The sequence below is a fragment of the Ailuropoda melanoleuca genome, chromosome 12 (genome assembly GCF_002007445.2).
Source record: "Ailuropoda melanoleuca isolate Jingjing chromosome 12, ASM200744v2, whole genome shotgun sequence".
In the NCBI taxonomy this organism is placed as follows: domain Eukaryota; kingdom Metazoa; phylum Chordata; class Mammalia; order Carnivora; family Ursidae; genus Ailuropoda; species Ailuropoda melanoleuca.
In genome coordinates, this window is record NC_048229.1 from 67387603 (window position 1) to 67412442 (window position 24840).

At 42.8% G+C, this 24840-nt stretch overlaps 1 protein-coding gene across 2 annotated transcripts in view; it reads left to right on the forward strand.

Moving 5' to 3' along the window:
• PMFBP1 (polyamine modulated factor 1 binding protein 1) overlaps window positions 1-24840 on the forward strand; it is a 52431-nt gene that overhangs the window by 21992 nt on the left and 5599 nt on the right. For both annotated transcript variants that reach the window (XM_019804180.2, XM_019804181.2), the window contains exons 6-19: window positions 930-1100; window positions 2308-2418; window positions 5159-5285; window positions 5387-5544; window positions 6989-7229; window positions 9442-9631; window positions 9771-9924; window positions 10746-10913; window positions 11183-11320; window positions 21523-21687; window positions 22232-22399; window positions 22718-22885; window positions 23713-23816; window positions 24387-24461. In XM_019804180.2, coding sequence (XP_019659739.1) covers window positions 930-1100; window positions 2308-2418; window positions 5159-5285; window positions 5387-5544; window positions 6989-7229; window positions 9442-9631; window positions 9771-9924; window positions 10746-10913; window positions 11183-11320; window positions 21523-21687; window positions 22232-22399; window positions 22718-22885; window positions 23713-23816; window positions 24387-24461 — 2138 coding nt within the window. The remainder of the gene's footprint in view (window positions 1-929; window positions 1101-2307; window positions 2419-5158; window positions 5286-5386; window positions 5545-6988; window positions 7230-9441; window positions 9632-9770; window positions 9925-10745; window positions 10914-11182; window positions 11321-21522; window positions 21688-22231; window positions 22400-22717; window positions 22886-23712; window positions 23817-24386; window positions 24462-24840) is intronic.

Sequence of the window (24840 nt, forward strand, 5' to 3'; positions counted from 1 at the left end):
TACTTCGTAAATTTAATCCATACATACACCAGAATAGGTACTCAAAGACTTATGTGCAAAAATATTCATTTCAGCTTCATTTTAGAAAAAAACTTGGAAACAACCTGTATTCCCATCAATAGGAGATTGGATAAACACACTTAAAAGCAATTTAAAAGAGCCAGAAGTACATGTACTAACCTAGATAAATTTCTAAGACATCTTTTTGAGGGAAAAAAATCTATTTTTTATATTTTAAAAAGACAACATAATATTATCTGTATTCTACAGATCCCTTTTTATGTATGTAAGTGTATAGATAAAGTTCTAGAAGTATATGCACAAATTGTCATCTCTGGAGAACACAGCAAGTATGGGGTTAGAGGTAGTATAGTCAAAGAGAAATTTGGACTTCCTAGAATGGTATAATGTTTTAGAAAGAATATATACATATATATACTTGTGCAATTTGAAATTAATTTTTTTTAAAAAGTCAGGTAAATATACAAGTAACAATATGGAAAATATCCTAAATAAATTGTCAAGTGAAAACATGATGTTAGAATAGCATTTTAGAAGACTTTCATTTGTGTTAAGGAAAAAAATAGGGGCTTATATATGCATGCATATATGCATATACAAAGATGCATAAAATATCCCTAGAAGGATACCCCCTAAAACTGGTAATATAGACTGTCACAGAGGAGGGGACTTGAGTCATGGAGGGTCAAAATGGAGGAAGACTAACTTTTCAGTGTGTTCTCTTATCAACTGTTTGAACTTTTTACCATGCACTTGTTAATTTTTTCTTTTATTAAGAAAGATATGATTCACATATATGAACATGAACTTTCAGAATACAGATATAATAGATCTTCCATGCACATGGCATTTTGAAGTTAACTCAAATAGTATGAACAAAACCAACTCATTATTTCCAAATATCCCAGGAACCTGAGAACAAGGGTGATCATTCAAAAGTGCGTATATACACTTCTTCCTGTATGATTCAAGAGCATCAGGAGACCCTGAAACGACTGTCTGAAGTCTGGCAAAAGGTCTCTGAACAGGATGATCTAATCCAGGAACTTCGAAATAAACTAGCCTGCAGTAACGCTTTGGTAAGTGACTTCTAGAATAATTCTCTGAGAGACCAAAAATAAAGCCATGAGGAAAGAAAGGAGGGAAAAAGAATCACCTGAAGTAACTTCTGTCAGGCAGATTCCTCAAATGTTTTATATATACTTGCCCCCCCAACTTTTGTTCATACTCTCCATGGTTGCATCCCCCAATCCACACTAAGTGTGGGATTCTAAAGAGACTTAAAATTTCTCACAACAACCTAAGTGCTCATCAATAGGGAAATGGTTGAAGAGACTTTTTTAAAAGATGGTTCAAGAAATAACCATATCGTGGAATAATATGCAGCCAAGAAAAGGGATTAAGCAGACTATAAGGACTAAATGGAAGGATGTTTGTGATATATTGCTGAGAAAAGTTGCAAAATCCTGTGTATAGTTCAATTCCACTTTTGTTTTTTAAAGTCTTTGATTATAATATAGAAGTACATACTGTATATTGCCTATAGTGCCCACTGCCCCCTAGTGGAAATGAGAGAGTAGAGAGTAAGTGGAAAGATTTCACTTATTTTTGATGCTTGGGGTTTTTGTTTGAATTATTTTCAACCAAGAACAAAAATTTCATGATTTTTAAATTTTTTAAAAAGTACATACACATCTACACACTCCATAAAAAACTTCCTTCTTTAATTCCTGAACTTTGAATCCCATCTCTCATAGATTAGATGTCTTTCCATCACAGCTTTTAAAGAAACTTCTGCCTCATAAACTGGACCACACAGAGGTTCAGGAGGGAGTCCAAAATGTGGCCACTGGCAGACTCCAGACAAACCACTGTCTATACCTTACCAAACCTTGATGTAAGATTGAGAACCGAATTCTTTCTCAGTTCCAAGCCCACAGGAAGTGTGTGGTGAATTACATAATATTACAACAAACTCAGGTTGAGAAAAGAAACACCCTGCCAAAATGGTACTGGTAATAATCACATTTCATTTTTTTTTTTTTAAAGATTTTATTTATTTATTCGACAGAGATAGAGACAGCCAGTGAGAGAGGGAACACAAGCAGGGGGAGTGGGAGAGGAAGAAGCAGGCTCCTAGTGGAGGAGCCTGATGTGGGGCTCGATCCCATAACGCCGGGATCACGCCCTGAGCCGAAGGCAGAGCTTAACCGCTGTGCCACCCAGGCGCCCCGATAATCACATTTCATTGATCATTCAGCATAACTGACCTATACTCATTTGCAGGTCCTGGAGCGTGAAGAGGCTTTGATAAAATTACAAGCGGACTTTGCTTCCTATACAGCCACCCACAGACATCCTCCTAGTTCCTCAGAAGATTGTGAAGACATTAAAAAGGTGGGAGAATTTTTGCTTATTTGTGCCTGGGGGGTCAGGTTGAGTTGGGTTTGATTCTGGGTTTTCTTGCTTATTTTTTATTTTTATATCGTATTTTTATATTTGTGTGAACTTAATTGGCCCTGCTACAAGGATACTGTAATGTATGCCAAGTCCCAATGAATGTGTCTGGCAGTATTCAATTTTAGAGCTAAATTTTGAAATTGCACAAGCTTCTTAACCCCCTTTCAGCTGTATGCCCAAACAAGACAGAGAATCTAGTTGGCTTGCTAGGTTTAAGTGGACCATCCAGCTTTCTAGTTTTCAAGTGGAGTTGGAAAGCACCAAATTTAGGGAAGACTATTTATTCAAATTCAGTCCTTCCAAAACTCCTGCCCTAGACATGATGACGCTGGAACTGGACCTTCAATTTGTTCTATATAATTAAGATTATATAGAGCTCTTTCTTGATTTGTCTCTCTTTCTTTTCCCCTTTGCTCATTTGTTTTGTTTCTTAAATTCCATATATGAGTGAAATCATATGATATTTATCTTTCTCTGACTGACTTATTTCACTTAGCACAATGCTCTTTAGCTCTATCCACATCGCTGCAAATGACAAGATTTCATTCTTTTTTGTGGCTGAATAATATTCCATTATATATATATATATATATATATATATATATATATATCACATCACATCTTCTTTATCCATTCATCAATTGATGGACACGTGGGCTGCTTTCATATTTTGGCTATTGTAAATAATGCTGCAATAAGCATTGGGGTGCATGTTTCCCTTTGAATTCATGTTCTGGTATTCTTTGGGTAAATACTCGTAGTGCGACTGCAGGACCATAAGGTAGTTCCATGTTTAGGTTTTGAGGACCCTCCACACTGTTTTCCACAGTGGCTGCACCAGTTTGCATTTCCTAGTTGAGATCTTATCTTAAGTTCGTCATACCTGAACCTGAAGTCCAAGACAAAGCCAGCCACCTGAGGCCATACTATGGGCAGGCTTGCTAATCCTGAAATAGCAACAAAGGGGAGTGTGGCAGAGAGAGTAAACAACACATACAAGCGTTCCAAGGGTCCTTTAGTGGAGGGACAGAGACTCCTCTTTCCAGGACTTTCAGATGTGAGAAAGTTTGAGTGAATGAGGAATCAGTATTGAATTTTGGAGTTCCTCCTTGGACATCTGTCAATATTTATTTTAAAGGTCAGTTCCATGTTATTCACGTCCTGACCTACAGCAAGATCTCAAACACTTCTATTTTTTTGTTTGAAAAATGTCTTTATTTCTCCCATACTCTTTTATTTTTTTGTATAGTGGCTAAAAACACATAACATTAAATTTGCCATCTTAATGACATTTAAGTGTATATTTCAGTCATGTTAAGTCATATTTACACTGTCGTGCAACAGTTCTCTAGAACTTTCTCATCTTGCAAAACTGAAACTCTATAGTGACTAAACACTAACGCTTCTTTACTACTCCATTTTTTTTAAATGATGCAGACTTCCCCAAGAAACAGAATATGCTTTTCCCTGCCATTTTATGTGTCCTGTCCAATGCTTTCATGGTACCTGGATATTCTATTAGGAATAGAACTACCCAGGTCACAATTAAGGCCAGATCTCAGCTGGCCTGGCATAGAGTAAGACTTTGAGCCCCTGCAGTGCCCACACCTAGGTCATATGGCGACTGTCCTATATTTCTCCAGCTGTCCCCCCATCTTCATGCTGCAGTCCTCCCTTACTGACAACTCTGAAATCACATAACTATCCCTTGATGCCCAGATGACTCCTCCTCAGCCATGTGTTCTATCTTCTCTTAGTTATAGCCCATTCCCTTCTCCTTCAGAGTAGAAGCCAAAGTCCTTGCCCAAGGACTACCAGCCCCCCATGATATGATCACCCACTAACCTCTCAACTCATGTCCCCTACTCTCTCCATCACTCACTCCTCTAACCACATGGCCTCCCCCATGTTCTCTCCCCAGAGTCTGGTCACTGGCTAGCTCCCCTGTCTGCAGATACCTACAGATACTACAGCATGGCTCACTCCCTCACCTCCAGCAAGTCCCTGCTCAGAGGCACCTTCTCAGTGGGGCCAAACTCTCCATTCTATTTATAATGGCAACCCTCTCCCCCCATACACTTCTATTGTCCTTTTGCTGTTCCATTTCTTCTATAGCACCTATCAACTATTAAATTTTCTGCAAGTGACTACTTATGCTCTTTGTCTGTCTCACCCCACTATAAAGTCAGTTCCATGGGGTCAAGCATATGTTTCTATGTTCTTATTCCACTGTCTCCTGCACCTAGGACAGTGCCTGGCACATAGTAGGTGTTCCATCAGTGACTGTCAATTGTTGTAGGGCAGAAGGAGTAGTGGCTTTTGTGCACATTCTGCATGAGGGTGATAGTCTGCCATATCCTTTTTTTATTATTTTTATTTGTTTAATTAAGATATAATCGCACACCCTAAAATTCACTATGTAAAGTGTACAATTCAGTGGTTTTAAAATAGTCACAAGGTTGGATGACCATCCCCACTAATTCCAGAGTATTTTCACTACTCCAAAAAGAAACCCTGTATGCGTGAGCAGTCATTCCCCCTCCACCCTCCCGCAGCCCTGGCACCTACTACTCCACTCTCTGTGTCTCTGGACTTGCCAATTCTGGACATTGGGCATTTTAGAAAGCATTCTTCCCTCATGTTCTCATCCTGCCCTGCTCCTGTCCTATCTGCCCAGATACTGAAGCACTTGCAGGAGCAGAAAGACAGCCAGTGTCTGCACGTGGAGGAGTACCAGAACCTGGTGAAGGACTTGCGCATGGAGCTAGAGGCCGTGTCAGAGCAGAAGAAAAATATCATGAAGGGTAAACCGGGAGGGAGGGGGGGATGGGACACAGTGGGGAGAGGCAGAAGGGATCCAGAGCCCTCCTCTGAGCAAGGAGCACTCTCTCCCTTCCTGCCCTAGACATGATGAAGCTGGAACTGGACTTGCACGGGCTGCGGGAGGAGACATCCGCCCATATGGAGAGGAAGGATAAGGAGGTTGTCATCCTGCAACGGCGGCTGCAGGAGCTACAGATGCAGTTCACGGAGACCCAGAAGCTGGGTTTAAAGAAAGACAAGGTAAGGCAAGAGGAGCTCCCTGGTTAGAACCACCTACAGGATAGGTGTGAGGCCAGACCTTGGCCAGTGCCAGTCCTGCAGAGTGCACCCACGGTGATTGCTTGGGGAACATCAACACATGAGCAATGAGACAGCAAGTTCTTTAGGTCCAGAGGCAGTTCTGAGCACTTCTTTGGGACTTCATAGCACATAATAAATAAAATACCATTATCCAGGGACCTTAATAGGGATATTAACTCTATAAGAGGTTCTTCCCCAGCCCTACAAGGTAGAGAGTTTGGGACACACTTGCATTGTTCTTTTATGCTTTTGTTTATGCTTGATAGTGGAAAGAAATGCTTTAAATATTGTGTAGCCTTATTTAGAACTTCAAGTGAATTTCGATGTATAAAATTACAAATCTTATGAATATGCATATCAGGCAGTTTGAAAATATTAATGGAACTATGCCCTAGAAGATCTGTAGTTGCCAATATAAATCAAGGTCTGGAAAAGCCTAGGAATGGAAGTAAGGACAGAAAGTTTGTAAAACCAATGCAAGTTTGTGTAGTCAGCACAGTTCAACACTACACTTTTATCAGATCTAGCAGAAATCACCCAACTGATTGACTGGATCATTCAGGCTCTGTATTTGGAGGTTCAGAGGGGATCCATTAGTCAAAATGGACATCTGGAGAGATGACCACACACAGCCAGGAGTCTGGGTAAACAGCTTTGAGTCATTCATATATTCATTCAACCAGTATTTTTGAGCTCCTGTGATATGCCAAGCACCATTCTAGGCATTAAGAATATAATAACACATGCAACATCCCTACTCCCCTGGACCTTACATTCTAGTGCAGAAGACAGACAATAAACAAATCATAAAACTAATATATAATGTAATGCCAGGTACTGATAAATTCCTACAAAAGGTTGGTAGCTGTTTCACACAGGATGGTCAGGGAAGTCCTCTGTGATAGGGTGACATTTGGACAGAGATTTGAATGAAGTGAGGGAGCCACCCAGGCAGAGTTCTTGAGGAAAAATACTCCAAGCAGAGGGAGTAGCAAGTGCGAAAGCCTTCAGGTGGGAGTCTGCTTAGAATATTCTAGGAGACAAGCTGAAGGCAAGAGAGGTAGGGGTGGCAAGAGCTGAGGTCAGGCCAGATCATGAGCACCCCAGGAGGTTGCTGTAAGGACAGTGGCCTTTTTCCAAAGAAATGGAGCCAGTGGAGGGTTTTGAGGAGAAGCAGAGCAAGATCTGACTTACGCTTTCAGAGGCCCCACTCTGGCTGCTGCATTGGGAACAGCCTGACTTGCAGCAGGGAGCAGAGGTAGGAGACTATGTGATATCCAGGCAAGAGAAGATGGTGGCTGGAGAGGGCTCAAGATAATCTGTACCTGGCTTCCCTGAGTCACTGCTCAGGCCTCTGTCAGCATTCACGCTTTGTCTTCCTCAGCTCCTCCAAGAGAAAGACGAAATGCTGCATGAGCTTGAGAAGGAACTGGCGCAGATTCAGAACAGCCTCGTGAAAAAGGACGTGGAGTTGGAGAAGCAGCAAAGAACGACAGCGGAACTTGAAATCACCATCCAGGAAGCGAAGCAGGATAAGTCCAGGGCAGAGTGTGGGGCCCTGCGAGCTGAGATCCAAAAGCTGAAGGACAGTCTTGACGATGCCCAACAGCAACAGAAGCTGGCTGGTGAGGCCCCCAGCAGATGGTGTCCCAACCACATTTCAAACCCTTGGGGCTAGAGCAGTCCCCCCTCTTTCTCTGAATGGCCACTTCCTACTCCTTTCTCCACTCTTCACTCCAGACCTTCTTGTGATCTCATGGGACATCTCACAGGAATCACAATGCCCTTGCGAGCTCCTTCACTCACCCCTAACTGGGAAGGTGAACTGCTGAAAGCACATGTGCACTGTTTTCTCAGCAGCATCCGTTGAAGTTCACCTTTCCCCATCACAGGGAGGACAGGGCTTTCTTTGCTTCTGTGCACGGCATTCCTCCCCATCTTCTCCAGGACGTTCGTCACACAATTTACTCTTCCCCCGCTTTAGATTTCTTCTCTCCCCCCCTTTATTGCCTCCCAACACATTCTTTCCCTCACAGCCTGTGCAGCAGATCATGTCCTTTCTCCTCTGCTGAAACTGTTTTCTTTCTTTTTTTTTTTTTAAAGATTTTATTTATTTATTTGACAGAGATAGAGACAGCCAGCGAGAGAGGGAACACAAGCAGGGGGAGTGGGAGAGGAAGAAGCAGGCTCATAGCAGAAAAGCCTGATGTGGGGCTCGATCCCATAATGCAGGGATCACGCCCTGAGCCGAAGGCAGACACTCAACCGCTGTGCCACCCAGGCGCCCCTGAAGCTGCTTTCTTAGAGGTCACCAATAACTTCTTGCCCTAGGTGTGGACTTTCCACTGGGGGGATGAAAACAATCAGAAATTAGGTACTGGTTATGGTTGCACACCTTTGTGAGCATTCCAGAAACCACTGACCTGTATGTTTTAAAGGGTTAAATGTTTTGTTGTGTGAGTGACATATCAATTAAGGGGGGGAAAGGTCCTTGGTATGGCCTCCATCCCCACCCTCCTTTAACTGTGCGTCTGTGTGTGCTGTTGATTTTCCACACTCAACAATTGTTTCCCAGCTTTGAAGATGTAGCGGGTCCCTTCTTCTTTCACAAATCTCACCATTGGTTCCTCTTTTTCCTCCTTCTCTGACAGTAGTCACCCATCCCTTAAACTCTGCCCTCCTGCCTCTACTCTCATTCTTGGGACAACTCCAAAACCTAGAGCCCCAGCCCTGACTTGGCACCTGTGGTCACTCTTGTCTTTAGAGAGTAGCTCCGCCTGGGCAACCCACTTTCCCATCTAACTCAGCATTCCTCAAACTGAACTTTCTCTTCCCCGCTTAAAAAAGAAATCCCTCCTTCTTCCAAGGTATATCATTATTTCTGTAATGACACCATTTTTCTTCCAGTATCCCAGGCTGAGAAATGGAGACAAGGGTGATGTTTAAACAGAAACTATAGTAGAAACTTTAGGATGTAGTAACATATTTGGTGTAGAGAAACTCCAGTAAGCAGCTTACTTGATGTTTCTCCCTTTATACCCAGTAGGGGCAAGGGCATGGGCTAAAAAGATATTGTAGGAAGTCTTTCTCCATTTAATACATTCCAATTTTCCTAAAAAATTCTTTATGCCTGGTCTGTGCTCAAGAACCCACTAAATTAACTCTAAACATTTCTCTCTGGCTTTCGAAATCCTCCAAAGCCCTCTCCTGTCCACACATTCACTCAGCGGTCTCCCAGCACTCCTTCGCATTTTCCTTCCCAGTCAAGCCAATCTCTTCCCATTCTCTTCCTACTTGCTTCCCCCATCCCGTTTCCATGCATTTGCTCTAACATTCCCCCCATCTGGAATTCCCTTCCTCCACCTTATTCTCAGGCCCAGCCATCTCTGTTTCTCCCTAAGTCCATCCCCGAGTGTTCTCATCCACATTGACCTTGCTTCACAGAAGTTTACAGTGAGTGCACACTTCACCTGACTGTGTTCTCTATGTCGTGTGGGCCAGTTATGTCTTCCTCACGAGACTCTAAACTCCGTTAAGGTCAGGATTTGTCCCTAATGACAGGATGAGACACATAAGAGATACTGAGCAATTTATATTGATTTGTTTAACTTTAGTCCAGAAGCAGTCCACAGCTGGGGGGTAGCTGAAGACAGATAACTTAACAGAGCTCCTGAGGAGTGATAATGAGATGGAGAAAAATGAGGATGGGTTGGAAATTGAAGTAGGTCACAAAATGAAGGAACAGACTTTTTAACTGGTCTTATTTGACAGTCTGATCTTCACACACACCCCCTTCTCCCATGCGCATGTGCCTGGCTTGTCTGGTGTGTTTTATAGCTCAGCAAGCCACCCAGTACAAAGAAGAGACCCTTCTGGCAAAGAGTAACCTGGAGGATGCCCAGAGGAAACTGCAAAGCTACCTTTTCCTGGAGAAGCAGAAGACAGAGACCATCCAGGAGCTGCAGAGAGAACTTCAGAAGCTGCAGAAGGATTCCTTGATGGCTGGAGAGGAACTCGCACCCAACAGGTACCTCCAGAGAGAGGCTCTGTCTCTGGGGAGCGGGTCTGGACACGGGAATGAGATAGCAAGCCCCATGCAGCCGGCTCACAGTCTGCCAGCACAGACACTGGAGCCTGTCTTCCTGTTGTTGGCCGTTTTGCTTTAGGAAACGGATAGAGGAGCTGACATTAGAACTCTCTGAGGTCCGGAGGAAGCTTGAAAGTTCAGAAAAAGAAAAGAGGCAGTTTCAGAAGACAACGACTGAGCAGGAAATGAAGCTGAATGAATTGCTAGATCGTCTAAAACTCCTTCAACACCAGGTACAAAGGGCAAGCAGGCTGCCAGCCCAAGCATCTGCTCTGCTGGAGACTAAATATATGAGCCTTTATGTGGGAAGATGCCACCACCGATCCATTCAAACTAATTGTCCAGAACTTGTGTTAGAATGCTCAGCCAGCCTATCAGCTCTAGTTCCCATGACTGATAACAAGCATTTTCAAGGGCTAAGCTTGAAAACGGAGGACATTGTTGGGTTTTTTATATGATTCAAAAGCTATCCTTGTCAGTCATTTTAAAGTCTTCGATCTCTGAATTATTCTTTTTGTGCTTTTCTAAGGTTTTTTTTTAACTTTATTCAAAGAGGTTTTTATGTGGAAAGATTTGGTAAGTGGGAGAGAAGCTTGATGCTGTGGAAACTGGATCTATGAATAAAATAAGTTGGTATATCTAATTGAACAAAAAAAAAGTGCTGAGCATCTGAGGAAACTTTTTTTTTTATTATCTATGCTAAATAACCAAGGGGTTACCCTCATATTTATCTCAGTCATTCTCTTTGTTTGCTGGGGGGGATTGTTTTGTTTTTTCAAAAATACATAGCCTAAGACTGCCTTTCAGGCCAGTCTTTAAAAAAAAAAATAGGGTTTTTAAAAATTTATTTGAGAGAGCAAAAGAGAGAGAGAGAGAGCATAAGTAAGGGGAGGAGCCAGGGGAGAGGGAGAAGCAGGCTACCCACCAAGCAGGGAGCCTAACCTGATGCAGGACTCAATCCCAGGACTCCAGGATCATGACCTGAGCCAAACACAGACACTTAACTGACGGAGCCACCCAGGCGCCCTCTTTCAGGCCAGTCTTTGTTTCTCAGCACAGGGAGCAAGCCTCTGCCAAAAGCAGTTTAACAGAGGAGCTTCAGGAAGTGACAAGATTACTGGAGGAGAAACGGGAGCAGTTGAAAAAGAGCAAAGAACAGGAGAAGTTGCTGGAGCAAGAGCTTGAGACATTCCGACAGGAGGAAAAAAAGAAAGAAAAAATGGTGAGAAGGAGAGTCCAGGAAGAGCTGGGTTCCTGAATCCAGGGCAAGGCTTGAGCCCCACTGAGCCTGGCAGCATACAGAGGCCGTGGGTGCTCAAACCTCAGGAGAGAAGGGAGGGAAGGTAAGAAAGGCAAGTGAGAAGGAGAGAGAAGGCCCAAGACACCACAGGCTGCAGAATGGAGCTGTGGGCGTGGGAAGGAGGAGCAGGCTTCTATGGGAGTCTGGGGTAACACCTCTTTTCTGGGCTTTGTTCTCTAATGGGGGAGCAGACAAAGGAAAATTTGAGGATGTTGGAGGAGGAAAATGAGAATGTCAAAGCACAGTTAATGCAATGTTCCACGCAACTGGAATCCTCTCTCAGCAAGCAAAACGCCTCCCAGCAAGTCATCCAAGAGCTAAATAATGAGGTGAGTTGACAGAAACCCTGAGAGAGTGAGAAACTTGAACCCTGTGACCCTTGACCTGAAATGAGCACGTCTCTCTCCTCCAACAGAAATGCAATGTGCATCCTGTGGCACCTGTAGTTCCACTTGTCTCCCTGAAGTGGGGGCAACCCTTCCGCACCCGTTTGCTTAGCCAAGGAAATGTTCCTCCCGCATGTGGAAGGTCTTTAATATCTGCTGGAGCTCCCAAACTATCTGGGCTTTGGCAGCAATCTTCCACAGCAACATTTCAGACCAGAGTTGAGTGAGTCTACTGTGGGCAGTTTGCTCGGGAACACTACCAAAAATAGTGCCACAGCACTAAAAAGGGACGGAAAGGGAGACAGCTATTTATCATGATGTAAATAAAGATGACAGAAAAGAGTAAATGGCATCTAGCGTATACAAGGCACCATGCTTGAAGTCCGTCATCATTTATTAACCGTCTACTTAACGTCCTTTACATGCCTTCCATCTGCTTGACTCCCAATAAGATAGAGATTACTATGATCCTCATTTTACAGAGGAAAAAAAGGCTGGGGCTCAAGGTAACTGATGAATAAGCAATAAGATGGACCAGTGTTTGAACCTGGATCATCTAGCTCTAACACCTAACCTCTTGCCCGAACTTCATCATGAACGGCAAGACTTTCCCTAACTGAATATATCTCATCTTTCTGCAGGAAACAAATATAGCTTCTTGATAGGTGGTCTCTTGGGTTACAAATGAAAGACCAAGAAACTCTGATTCCTTTATAATTTAGGAAGAAAAAATGTTATCTTAAATTACTATGGACTATGCAAAGTATAAGAATAGCACTGCTCGATGGAACTTTCTGTGGTGATGGAAAAGTTCTATACGAGAGCTCTCTAATATACAATATCTACTAGCCATATGTGGCTGTTGACTACTTGGAATACGGCTTTGTATGACTAAGAAACTGAATTTTTAATTTTTAATATTAACTAATTTTAGTTTTATTAAAATGTAAATAGCTTCGTGTGGCTAGTGGCTACCATATTAGATAGCACAGAAATTGACATTTCTGGAGTTTTGTCCTCCAGAGATATAAAGCTCTCCTTTGCTATGGTCCAGAGTTGAGTTCTGAGTCACTGAAATGCCCAAGGAACCTCACTGAATGTAAGGGATATTATCTAAGTATTTAATATGGGTTGTTGTCATGTTTGCCAAAAGAAAGATAGCCATGTAAGTGTGGAAGTAAATGCATTCATTTCAGAATTCCTTTGATGGCAATCAGGAGAGGAGAGGGGTTTTTTTGTGTGTATAAGCATGTTCAACTTTTTAAAAGCATACCTCATATGTATTATCAGTTGAAACAGTCATTAGAAAGAGGCTTAGTTTTGCATTCTAAAATGCATTTTCTTTCATCAATATTCCATATCTCAATTTTTAAAGTTACCATGTGAAAGCAAGAGATCTTGAAATTTTTTTCATCTCTTTGATTCTAGGACGTTTTTCCACTACATTTTATAATTAATTGCTATTAATAAGAAAGCTAATTTATTTTACATATTTATTCTGTATTTGGACTTCTTGTTGAACTCACTTCTTTTTTTTTAAGAGTTAAAAGAGATCCACTATTTTATTTTATTTTATTTTATTAATTTTTTTTATTATATTATGTTAGTCACCATACAGTACATCCCCGGATTCCGATGTAAAGTTCGATGATTCATTAGTTGAGTATAACACCCAGTGCACCATGCAATACGTGCCCTCCTTACTACCCATCACCAGTCTATCCCATTCCCCCACCCCCCTCCCCTCTGAAGCCCTCGGTTTGTTTCTCAGAGTCCATAGTCTCTCATGCTTCATTCGCCCTTNACCCCCCTTTCTTTATCCCTTTCTTTCCCTACCAATCTTCCTAGTTCTTATGTTCCATAGATGAGAGAAACCATATGATAATTTTCTTTCTCTGCTTATTTCACTTAGCATTATCTCCTCCAGTGCTGTCCATGTTGCAGCAATGTTGAGAATTCGTTCTTTCTGATAGCTGAGTAATATTCCACTGTATATATGGACCACAACTTCTTAATCCAGTCATCTGTTGAAGGGCATCTCGGCTCCTTCCACGATTTAGCTATTGTGGACAATGCTGCTATGGACATTGGGTGCATATGGCTCTTCTCTTCACTACATCTGTATCTTTGGGGTAAACACCCAGTAGTGCAATGGCTGGGTCATAGGGTAGCTCAATTTTTAACTTTTTAAGGGACCTCCACACTGTTTTCCAGAGTGGCTGTACCAACTTGCATTCCCACCAACAATGTAGGAGGGATCCCCTTTCTCCACATCCTCTCCAACAATTGTTGTTTCTTGCCTTGTCTATCTTTGCCATTCTAACTGGCGTAAGGTGGTATCTCAGTGTGGTTTTGATTTGAATTTCCCTGATGGCTAATGATTTTGAACATTTTTTCATGTGTCTGTTAGCCATTTGTATGTCTTCATTGGAAAAGTGTCTGTTCATATCTTCTGCCCATTTTATGATTTGTTTATTTGTTTCTCGTGTATTGAGTTTGAGAAGTTCTTTGTAGATCTTGGATACCAGTCCTTTATCTGTGGTGTCCTTTGCAAATATATTCTCCCATTCCGTGGGCTGTCTCTTAGTTTTTTTGACTGTTTCCTTGGCTGTGCAGAAGCTCTTTATCCTGATAAAGTCCCATAAGTTCATTTTATCTTTTATTTCTCTTGCCTTTGGAGATGTGTCGTGAAAAAGGTTGCTCTGGCCGATGTCATAGAAGTTGTTGCCTATGTTCTCCTCTAGAATTTTGATGGATTCCTGTCTCACATTGAGGTCTTTCATCCATTTGGAGTTTATTTTTGTGTATGGTGTGAGAGAGTGGTCAAGTTTCATTCTTTTGCATGTAGCTGTCCAATTTTCCCAGCACCATTTATTGAAGAGACTGTCTTTTTTCCACCGGATGTTTTTTCCTGCTTTATCAAAGATTAGTTGCCCAAAGAGCCGAGGGTCCATTTCTGGGTTCTCTATTCTGTTCCATTGGTCGATGTGTCTGTTTTTGTGCCAGTACCATGCTGTCTTTGTGATCACAGCTTTGTAGTACAGCTCGAAATCCGGCATTGTGATGCCCCCAGCTTTGTTTTTCCTTTTCAACAGTTCCTTGGAGATTCGGGGCCTTTTCTGGTTCCATACAAATTTAAGGACTATTTGTTCCAGTTCTTTGAAAAATGTCCTCGGTATTTTGATCGGGATAGCATTGAAAGTGTAGATTGCTCTGGGTAGTATGGACATTTTAACTATGTTAATTCTTCCAATCCATGAGCATGGAATATTTTTCCATCTTTTTATGTCTTCCTCAATATCTTTCAAAAGTGATCTATAGTTTCTAGGATATAGGTCCTTTACGTCTCTGGTTAAGTTAATTCCAAGGTAACGTATGGTTTTTGGTGTTATTGTAAATGGGATGGATTCCCTAATTTCTCTTTCTTCAGTCTCGTTATTCGTGTATAGAAATGCAACTGATTTCTGGGCATTGATTTTGTATCCTGCCACCTTACTGAATTGTTCTATAACTTCTAATAGTTTGGGAGTGGATTCCTTTGGGTTTTCCATATAGAGTATCATGTCATCTGCAAAGAGAGACAGTTTGACTTCTTCTTTGCCGATTTGGATACCTTTGATCCCTTTTTGTCTTCTGATTGCTGTTGCAAGGACTTCTAGTACTATGTTGAATAATAGTGGCGAGAGTGGGCATCCTTGTCGTGTTCCTGATCTTAAGGGAAAGGCTTCCAGCTTTTCCCCATTGAGAATAATGCTTGCAGTAGGCTTTTCATAGATGGCTTTTATGAGATTGAGAAATGTACCCTCTATTCCTACACTCTGAAGGGTTTTAATCAGGAAAGGATGCTGTATTTTGTCAAATGCTTTTTCTGCATCAATTGAGAGGATCATATGGTTCTTGAGTCTTTTCTTGTTGATATGATGTATCACATTGATTGATTTGCGAGTGTTGAACCATGCTTGCATCCCAGGTATGAATCCCACTTGGTCATGATGGATAATCCTTTTAATGTACTGTTGGATTCTATTAGCAAGGATCTTGTTGAGGATTTTGGCATCCATATTCATTAGAGAAATCGGTCTGTAATTCTCCTTTTTGAGGGGGTCTTTGCCTGGTTTGGGGATCAAGGTAATATTAGCCTCATAGAATGAGTTTGGTAGCTTTCCTTCTGTTTCTATTTTTTGAAATAGCTTTAGGAGAATAGGTATTATTTCTTCTTTGAATGTTTGGTAGAATTCCCCAGGAAAACCGTCTGGGCCTGGAGTTTTATTATTTGGAAGGTTGTTTATCACTGACTCAATTTCTTCATAGTTAATTGGCCTATTTAAGAAATCTATTTCTTCCTGTTTCAGTCTTGGTAGTTTATAGGTTTCCAGGAAGGCCTCCATCTCTTCCAGATTGTTTAGTTTTTTGGCATATAGCTGTTGATAAAAGTTTCTAATAATCCTTGCAATTTCAATGGTGCTGGTCGTGACCTCTCCCTTTTCAGTCATAATTTTAATAATCTCAGTCCTTTCTCTTTGTTTTTGGACAAGTTTTGCCAGTGGTCTATCAATTTTATGGATTCTCTCAAAGAACCAGCTTCTAGTCCTGTTGATCTGCTCTACTGTGGTTCTGGTCTCTAATTCATTGATTTCTGCTCTAATCTTGGTCAACTCCTTCCTTGTCAGTGGGTTAGGCCTGTCCCTCTGTTGCTGTTCCAGTTTCTTGAGGTGAGAATATAGAAACTGCATTTTAGATTTTTCTATTCTTTTGAGTGAGGCTTGGATGGCTATGTATTTCCCCCTTAGGACTGCCTTTGCAGTATCCCATAGGTTTTGGACCGTTGTGTATTCATTCTCGTTGGTCTCCATAAATTGTTTAATTTGTTTTTTGATTTCCTGGTTTATCGAGTCATTCTTGAGCAGGATGGTTCTTAGCCTCCAAGTGTTTGAGTTTCTTCCAGGTTTTTCCTTGTGGTTGAGTTCCAATTTCAGAGCGTTGTGGTCTGAGAATATGCAGGGGATAATTTCAATCTTTTGGTATTGGCTGAGACCTGTTTTGTGTCCCAGAGCATGATCTATTCTTGAGAATGTTCCATGGGCATTTGAATAGAATGAGTATTCTTTGGTTCTGGGGTGTAGTGTTCTATATATATCTATGAGGTCCAACTCGTCGAGTATGGCATTCAAAGCCTTTGATTCTTTGCTTAGTTTTTGCCAGGGTGTTCTGTCTATTTCTGATAGTGGGGTGTTGAGGTCCCCTACTATTACTGTGTTCTTATCTATATGTCTCTTTATTTTGGTTAAGAGTTGGCTTGTGTATCTTGCTGCTCCCCTGTTGGGGGCATATATATTAATAATTGTCATATCCACTTGTTGAATACTTCCTTTAAGAATAATATAGTGCCCTTCTGTATCTCTCTCTATGGCCTCTAGTTTAAAATCCAATCTATCCAATATGAGAATTGTTACCCCAGCTTTCTTTTGAGGTCCATTTGTGTGAAAGATGGTACTCCATCCCTTTACTGTCAGTCTGAATGCATCTTTGGGTTCAAAATGAGTCTCTTGTAGACAGCAAATGGATGGGTCATGTCTTTTTATCCAATCTGCAACCCTGTGGCGTTTTATGGGAGAGTTTAAGCCATTTAGATTGATAGAGATTATTGACAGATATGATTTTAATGATGCCATTTCTCTTTAAAGTCTTTGTATCGGTTGTGACTTGCTGCTCTGTATCACTCTTGGGGCCTTTTTACCTTTATAGAGCCCCCCTTAACATCTCCTGTTTGGCTGGTTTCGTGGTTTCGAAATTGGTTAATGATTGGCGATTCTGGAAGGTTTTTATTTCTCCATCAATTCTGAATGACAGCCTTGCTGGATAAAGGATCCTTGGCTGCATGTTTTTCTCTGAAAGAGCTTTAAAAATGCCCCCCCAAGCCTTTCTCTCATTCCAGGTCTCTGTAGACAGGTCTGACGTAATCCTGATACCTTTGCCTTGGTACGTGAGAAATTTCTTTGCCCTGGCCGCTTTCAATACTGTATCCTTGGATCTAATATTTGCGAATTGCACTATGACATGCCGTGGCGTAGGTTTGTCCTGGTTGAGCTTGGATGGGGTCCTCTCTGCCTCTTGGACACGAATGCTTGTTTCCCTTGCTAGATTAGGGAAGTTTTCAGCTACAATTTGTTCAAATATCTCTTCTAGACCTCTGTTTTTCTCCACCCCTTCAGGGATGCCGATGATTCTGACATTGGATCGTTTCATAGAGTCAGTAATCTCCCGTAACCTACATTCGTGGTTGTGGATTTTTTTAAGTCCAGCTTCTATTTTCGTTTTTTCTTCTACTAACCCATCCTCCAATTCGCTAACGCGTTCCTCTGCCTCGGTGACCCTGGCCGTCAGAGCCTCTAGTTTTGACTGCATTTGGCTCATAGAATTTTTAATTTCTGCCAGATTCGCTCTCATTTCCACCCTTAGAGATTCTATATTCTCATTGAAATTTTCGTTAATACTTTTCTCAAGTCTACACATCATCTTGACCATTGTTACTCTGAATTCCATTTCTGATAATTTGGTTACATCCATTTCCATTAGTTCTGTGACAGAGGCCACAGACTCATTGTCTTTTCTTTGCTGGGGGGACCTCTCCTTCTCGTCATTCTGATGAGGAGAGGTTGCAGGGTTGTCCAGAGCCCAAATTATTGACCGGGACCCAGGCTGTGCACCCTTGTTTTATGGGGATCTTAGGGATGTGGGCTTCTTCTTTAAAGATTTTATTTATTTATGTGGCAGAGAGACAACCAGCGAGAGAGGGAACACAAGCAGGGGAGTGGGAGAGGAAAAGGCAGGCTCCCAGCTGAGGAGCCCGATGAGGGACTCCTTTCCGGAATGCCGGGATCACTCCCTGAGCAGAAGACAGGCGCTTAATGACTGCACCACCCAGGCGCCCCAGGATGTGGGCTTCTTGATTTTTCAGCCTGCCCTCTGGGGGAGGGACCTGCCGCGCTGATACTCAGGCAACCCTGTTTGGGTAGAGTCTCTGCGTCCCCTGTGAGGGGGGATGGGGATGGGCACACTGTGAGCCAGTATTTCCAGCCTTTTGTTCTCTGGTGGCTTTCCCTGGCAGTTTGCTGTGCCTCTTCCGAGAGTCAGAGCAGCAGTAGCCAAATCTCAGCCTCTGTCTCAGAACGGAGGGATCTCAGACCGTTCTCCACTGATGTTCTGGCCACTTTAACTCTGTTTCTGTTGGTGCTGCTCAACCCTGCAGCGTCCCAGGATGTGCGCCCCACACCCAGTGTCCCAGCCCTCACTTCCAGGGCCGGCACGTCTCTGTTCTTTGTGTTTCTAACACTGCCAGCTGCCAGCTGCCCCCCGCCCCCGTGCACTCCCGGAGCTTCTGGTCTCAGTCTGGATCCAGTGAGCACACTGGAGTTCGTTGAGAAGTCTGGTGGCGCGCGCTCCCCGCTCACAGTCCCAGTCTGTTTTCTCGCAGGTGCTGGTCCACGATGTTGAACTCACTTCTAAGCAGTAATAGTTTTTCAGTTGCTTCTCATGGATTTTCTAGGTAGATGATTATATCATTTGCAAGCAACAAAAATTCTCTAAACCTTTAGAGTATTTTTTTTTTTGCCTTATTGCATTGGACAGTACCTACAGTTTGGTGTTCAATAGTAGCATCCTTTTCTTGCTTTTAAGAATAATGGAATCCATCTGTTTTGGTATGTTCTTTGTAATATGGTGAATAAAATAAATTAATTGATCCAGTTTTGGCCCATCCTTATATTCCCAGTATGAGTCCTGACTGTGTGTCATATATTACTCTTTTAAAACAATACTTGGAATGTTCTAGGAAGTAAAATAAGGTCAGTATGACTGGAGTGTAGTAATCAAGGGGGATATTGGTATAGAAGGAGAGTAGAAAGATAGGTAGTGGTAGACGTTGTGGGCTCTGCTAAGCAATTTGTGGTTTTATTCTAAAAGCAATGAAAAGACATTGATGAAATTTCCTTAAAGGGGCTGGAGAGGTGATTTAAGCTAGGTTTTCAAAATATAACTCTGACTAATGTATGGAAATATATTCCAGAGAGGGGTAGGTATGGAAGTGAGTGATACAGTTAGGACGCTATTGCCATTCAAGCTAGTGGCATCAGTGAAGACAGAAGTTAGCAAATTCATGATGTGTTTTTCCAGTAGAATTGACCAGACTAATGATGGACTGAATGTGAGAGGAAGCAAGGAATCAAGGATGACTTAGTGAAACTCACTTATAAAACCATCTATTTAGGCCTAACTCTTTTGGCAAGGGAGAGAGTACATCTTTATGAGAATTTTTATTAAAACTCCTTGATTGTATAATTTACATATATCTATATATCTATCTATATATATATACATCTATATATAGGTTTTCAGTATCTTTCTCCAAGCTAAACCACTGATGTTAGAGAAATTTAAAATAAACCCTCCAAACTCCAATGGACTTTTAGTTCATGACAGCCTTTCCAACTTACCTCTTTTCTCCTTAAAAAAAAAAAAATACCACTCCTTCCAGCCCCAGATTTCCCTATGGTTTTGCCACAGCTTATTTGTCCCAGATTGCAATTTGCTTTGATTCCCAAAGAAACCCATCTTTTGCTGGTAATTTTTTAAAAGTAAAAAAATAAATAATACAAATAATAAATAATATATATTTATTACAAATAAATAATAATACACAATTAATTAATTAACCTTCAGTTTTAGCTTCTAGCATCACTGTGATTTATGTCATCACCCTTCTTTTTGTTATCTCACCTCTGTGATGAATTTCCTGATTTGGCCACTAATTATCAGGAGCTTACAGTGAATTGCAGTTTCTCTTCAGTGATTCCCCTGGTTTATTGGGCAGACCCAGTTGACTCCATGTTTTCAGAAGTCCCCAAAAAAGATGCATTTCTTTTTGCAGAAGACCAAATAATTTTATCTTTAGGAATGGTTTCATTCCCGGGACATGTAAATATAGAGTCAGAAGTACAATCTAACTCTCTCATCTCACCAATTCCTAAAGTTGAAGATGCTCAAAATTCCATCTGAAAAAAATAAATAAACTTCAAGCATGGAGCAGTTACTGAAGAAAACCTAGTGGAGTGTGTTTCTGTGTAGATGGCCACATAGAGAATGTGGGTTATTAAAATATCAAAGAGCAGATAAAATACCGAAGAACAGAAGTTGGGAATGTGAATTTCTAAGGTCCCCCTTCTGCTTCCAGATTTGGAAGTAGATCTCTACCCTGTGCTTAAAAGTATTTAATAATATGTCCAGTTACTTAGCATGTTCATGACCGTACTGACAGCTATATAGTAATTTATACCTTACTAAGCCCTTTTCACCTATATAATCTCATTTGATCATCACCAAAACTCTATGAAACAGTTGAAAGTAACTGGTTTGCAGAAGAGGAAACTGAGGCTCAGGAGATTAATTAAATGACAGAACCACAACCTCTAACTCCAGATCTCAATTCTTTTTAACTATAGCATGAATAATCATTACTAAGTTTAAGACACAGACTTCAGTTTTGAAACATGCTTTACCAGAACGACATGTTCAGTGCATCTGTAATTCCAAACATTGCCATACAAAATATTTCATTCAGTCAAAAACAATTATTTAGTACTTACTGAGCACATATTATGTGCTATATCCCCACTATAGGCAGTGGGGATACTGCAGTGAAGGAAGCACATACAGTCCTGCTTTCATGGTGCATCAAGTCTAACGAATTATGTCAGGAACTAAGGAAGCCACAAAATGTACAAATGAAATGTTGTATCATGGTTCCTAACCTAGAACCGAATTCCAGATCTTTATTAGAGGCTACAAAGTCTGTGAAAGGGATTATTCATGTACTTGATACATCATGGCCCAGTACTGCCAGTTCCCCTTGTATGTGGGGGACCTGCTAACTTAGAAAGGGAAGTGTGGGGAGAGGGGTGCAGAAAAGCCCCTGCCTGGAAAGGCAGCTCTTCTTTTTATAACAGTGAGGGGAGGGTGGGGACCTTATCACAGACTGCTCTGCATGTTAGTGCAGAGAGAAGAGAGCCCAGCTCTTGTCCATTTCCTGTAGACACAGAGAATGCCTCTATAGGCATGAACCTTGATAGTGATGTTCCCCCCTCCTAAAGCTAGTCCTTCAGAAGGAGGCCTTAGAAAGTCTGCAGATCCAGCTGGAGAAGGCTGTGCAGAAGGAGAAGCAATATCTCCAGAACATGGTCAGTAAAGAAGCCTATGAGGAATTGTCCCGAAAGTCAGTCGCCTGCCAAGATGACCTGACACAAACTCTAGAGAAGGTAAGCCATATCCTCTCATCTCCAGGGCTGTTTGGGGCAAAGAAATGTCTTGAGTAGCACGAGAAGTGCAAGAGTCAACCCCTGCACAACTGGCTGTCACTAGGACCATCTGCAAACTCTTGCCTGAGCTAGGATGTCCTTCTAGGGAAGGCTTGCCTCCTCGTAGTGAGGCTTCTTTTTGGGCGGCAAAACGCAAAGAATGAGGCCAAATCTAATGAGTCTTTCTGCCCACGGGTGACCCGGGGGCAAAGTTTTCCCAAAATCTAGGTTGTCTGGGCAGTTTGTGCCCCACCCAGTGTTGATCATGCCTAGCTGATCAGTTCAGAGAACTGGAAAAAGAGGAAATGGGGTAGGGGAACGAGGATGTAGCAAATCAACCACTGTCACCTCCCACCCCTCTCTGGGACACTAGGCAAGTGACCAGGTGTCTGTGCCACCCTGAGCAGAGGATGGGGAGGGACTAGAACCCTTCTCCATTCAGCACTCAATAGAACGGGCCGAAGAACTGTGATAGACATTCTCATCCCCTTTGTCTTTATGGAAGCTCAATCACACGACCTCAGAGACCAAGAACCTGCACCGAAGCTTGGCACAGGCCCAAGAGAGGAAAGTTCAGCTGGAAGATGAAATCATTGCTTACGAGGAGAGGATGAAAAAGCTCAACATGGAATTAAAAAAACTGCAGGGCTTCCAACAGCAGAGCGAGCTAGAGGTGAGAAGCAGCCAGGAGCTCAGGCTGCCTTCCTGTTCCAGGTCCCCAGGGTCTCTCTCCTCTTGCCCCGAAATTCTTTAGTATAGAGCCATTCCCTTTGGCTAACGGGTTGCTTCCACTTGCTGGCTCAGGGAGCTTCAGGTAAAGGCGGCAACAATCAGAGCAGGGGCGCCCTCTGCTGGTACTGGAAGCAAAGCGCCCCCTAAGGAGTCTCCCAAAGCCAAGAAAGCACCCTTCTGCCTTGTCGCAGAGGCTCTGGGCTCAGAGCAGCCTGCCGGCCAGCCGGGCTCTCCCTCCTCACTTTGCGCCCCTGAGCAGGTGCAAGCCTTCGACAAGAAGCTGGAGGAGATGAGCAACCAAGTGTTGCAGTGGCAGAAGCAGCACCAGAGTGACCTCAAGATGCTGGCAGCTAAAGAGGAGCAGCTCCGGGCCTTCCAGGAGGAAATGGCCGCCCTGAAAGAGAACCTCCTGGCGGACGAGAAGGAGGTGGGCACTCCTCAACTTCTAGTCACTTCCTTCCAGATCCTCCCAGCACATGCACAACTGCCTAGACACTAAACCGACCTTGGTGGGGGTGAGGGTGCCTAAGAGCAAGGAATGGACACCCCCTAGCCCACTTTATTCAGTACAAAGTAGGGTCCGGATGCTCTAAGGCCCACAGCAGTTGTCTCAACCCAACTGTCTTCCTGTGCCTTCGTTGATAGAGATAGTGTGCAAAACAAAGGCCCACTCCAGAGAAGAGAGTGCCAGCTCCCTGTCAGGTATACCAGCCATCCCTGACTTAGATAACCCCCTGGGCTGTCCTCCTCCAGAGCCCATCCTGACACTTTCACTTACACTGCAGCAGAATCTGCTAAGAGATCTTTGAGTATGCCCTATGCCCCAGTCTCTGAGCAGTGAAGTTCATGGCAGGAGGCCACAGGATATCTCGGTGTAGCCACAGGGCCTTTGCTCACATTAGAAAAAAAGGCATCCATTCCTCAAGATATTTTTTCTTTCATCTGTTAAAAAATTGGCTTAACATATTGCTTTTTAAAAGCAAGATGTTTTAATGCCTTTGCCCAAAAATCATTATTGTAAGTATACACATCTACTTTGTCTCTACTATAAACAGTGCTCTGCTCAGAGATGTCACCTTTGTGTGCATGCACTGCTGGAGGTAGAGATCCTGCTGTGGCAGGTCCAACTCTGGCCTAGGGTTGAACAGCAGAACCAATGTTTCTTCTTCCAGGAAGAGAGAAGAGAACTGATTTGGGGGTAGGGAGGTAACAGGCCTATGCCTCCCGCAATCTCATTTTCTTCTTGTACCAAAGCCCTGTTGTGTGCCCCAGAGGTCTGCAGCTAAAGACACCTGCAGACTACACCGAGAGAATGATCAGATTATGTCCAACATGGAGCAATGGACAAAAGAGCAGAAGTAAGTATGGAATTAAAAAGTAAGGCGGGGTTCCAAGGCCTGGGCTGAGCTGAGAAAGTGCACATGTGCCAAAGAATAGTGTCTCTCTCTCTCCCTCTCTCTCTCTCTCTCTCTCTCACACACACACACACACACACACACACACACACACACACTGCCCTCTAGGGAAATGAACTCAGTAAGAGCCCACATTCAAGAACTGGGAATAAGATGGAGGGGCCTCAACTCTTCAGGCAGAATCAGGAAGACCTGCTGACTTAGAAACAGGGCAGCTCCAAGATAAAAGGGATGCTTTGCTGTAGGTCAGATTTCCTCTTCCCAACCTGGAATCTGGCTTCCCTGCCTGGATCCCTTGAACTCACCTGAGATCACAGTGATTTTGCACAGTAATTGAGAATGGAAGTTTCCCTCAATTGCCAGGTGCTAGGGAGGCTCTAGCTCTGGAGAGTGGGTGATGAGCTGGGGTCTAGGGCTCGCAGATGACTTGTTGAGAACACCAGCCTCCCAACCAGCCAGCTCGTGCTCTTCCTCATGGGGTCTGGGAACTTTCTCTTATGGATTTTATTACAGGATCGCCAATGAGAAACTAGGAAACAAGCTCCGTGAGCAGGTCAAATATATTGCCAAGCTGACTGGTGAAAAAGAGTAAGTCACCCACACCACCCAGGCTGCTGCTTGGGTCCTAAGGAGAAGGGTCAGCCATGAGCCAGGGCTGGGTTTATCATTAGATACATACATCTGACCTCAGAAAAGGGCTGGGACTATGGAAAGATTCCGGGTTATGAATCTGCATTTATGAGACCTTGGGCACATCACTTCACCTCTTTGGGCCTTCCCTCACCAACAATACAGAAAGGGGTTGCTAGTTTCTATGCCCCTTCCCACTGTTACCTGCTGTGATTTTCAGAGGACAAAAATACTAAGAAGGAAACAGGAACTGAAAGGCAGGGTAGAGGCTAAGCTGCTATAACAAAGAGACCTCCAAATGAAGGATCATAGAACGTGGAAGGACCATTCCTGGGAG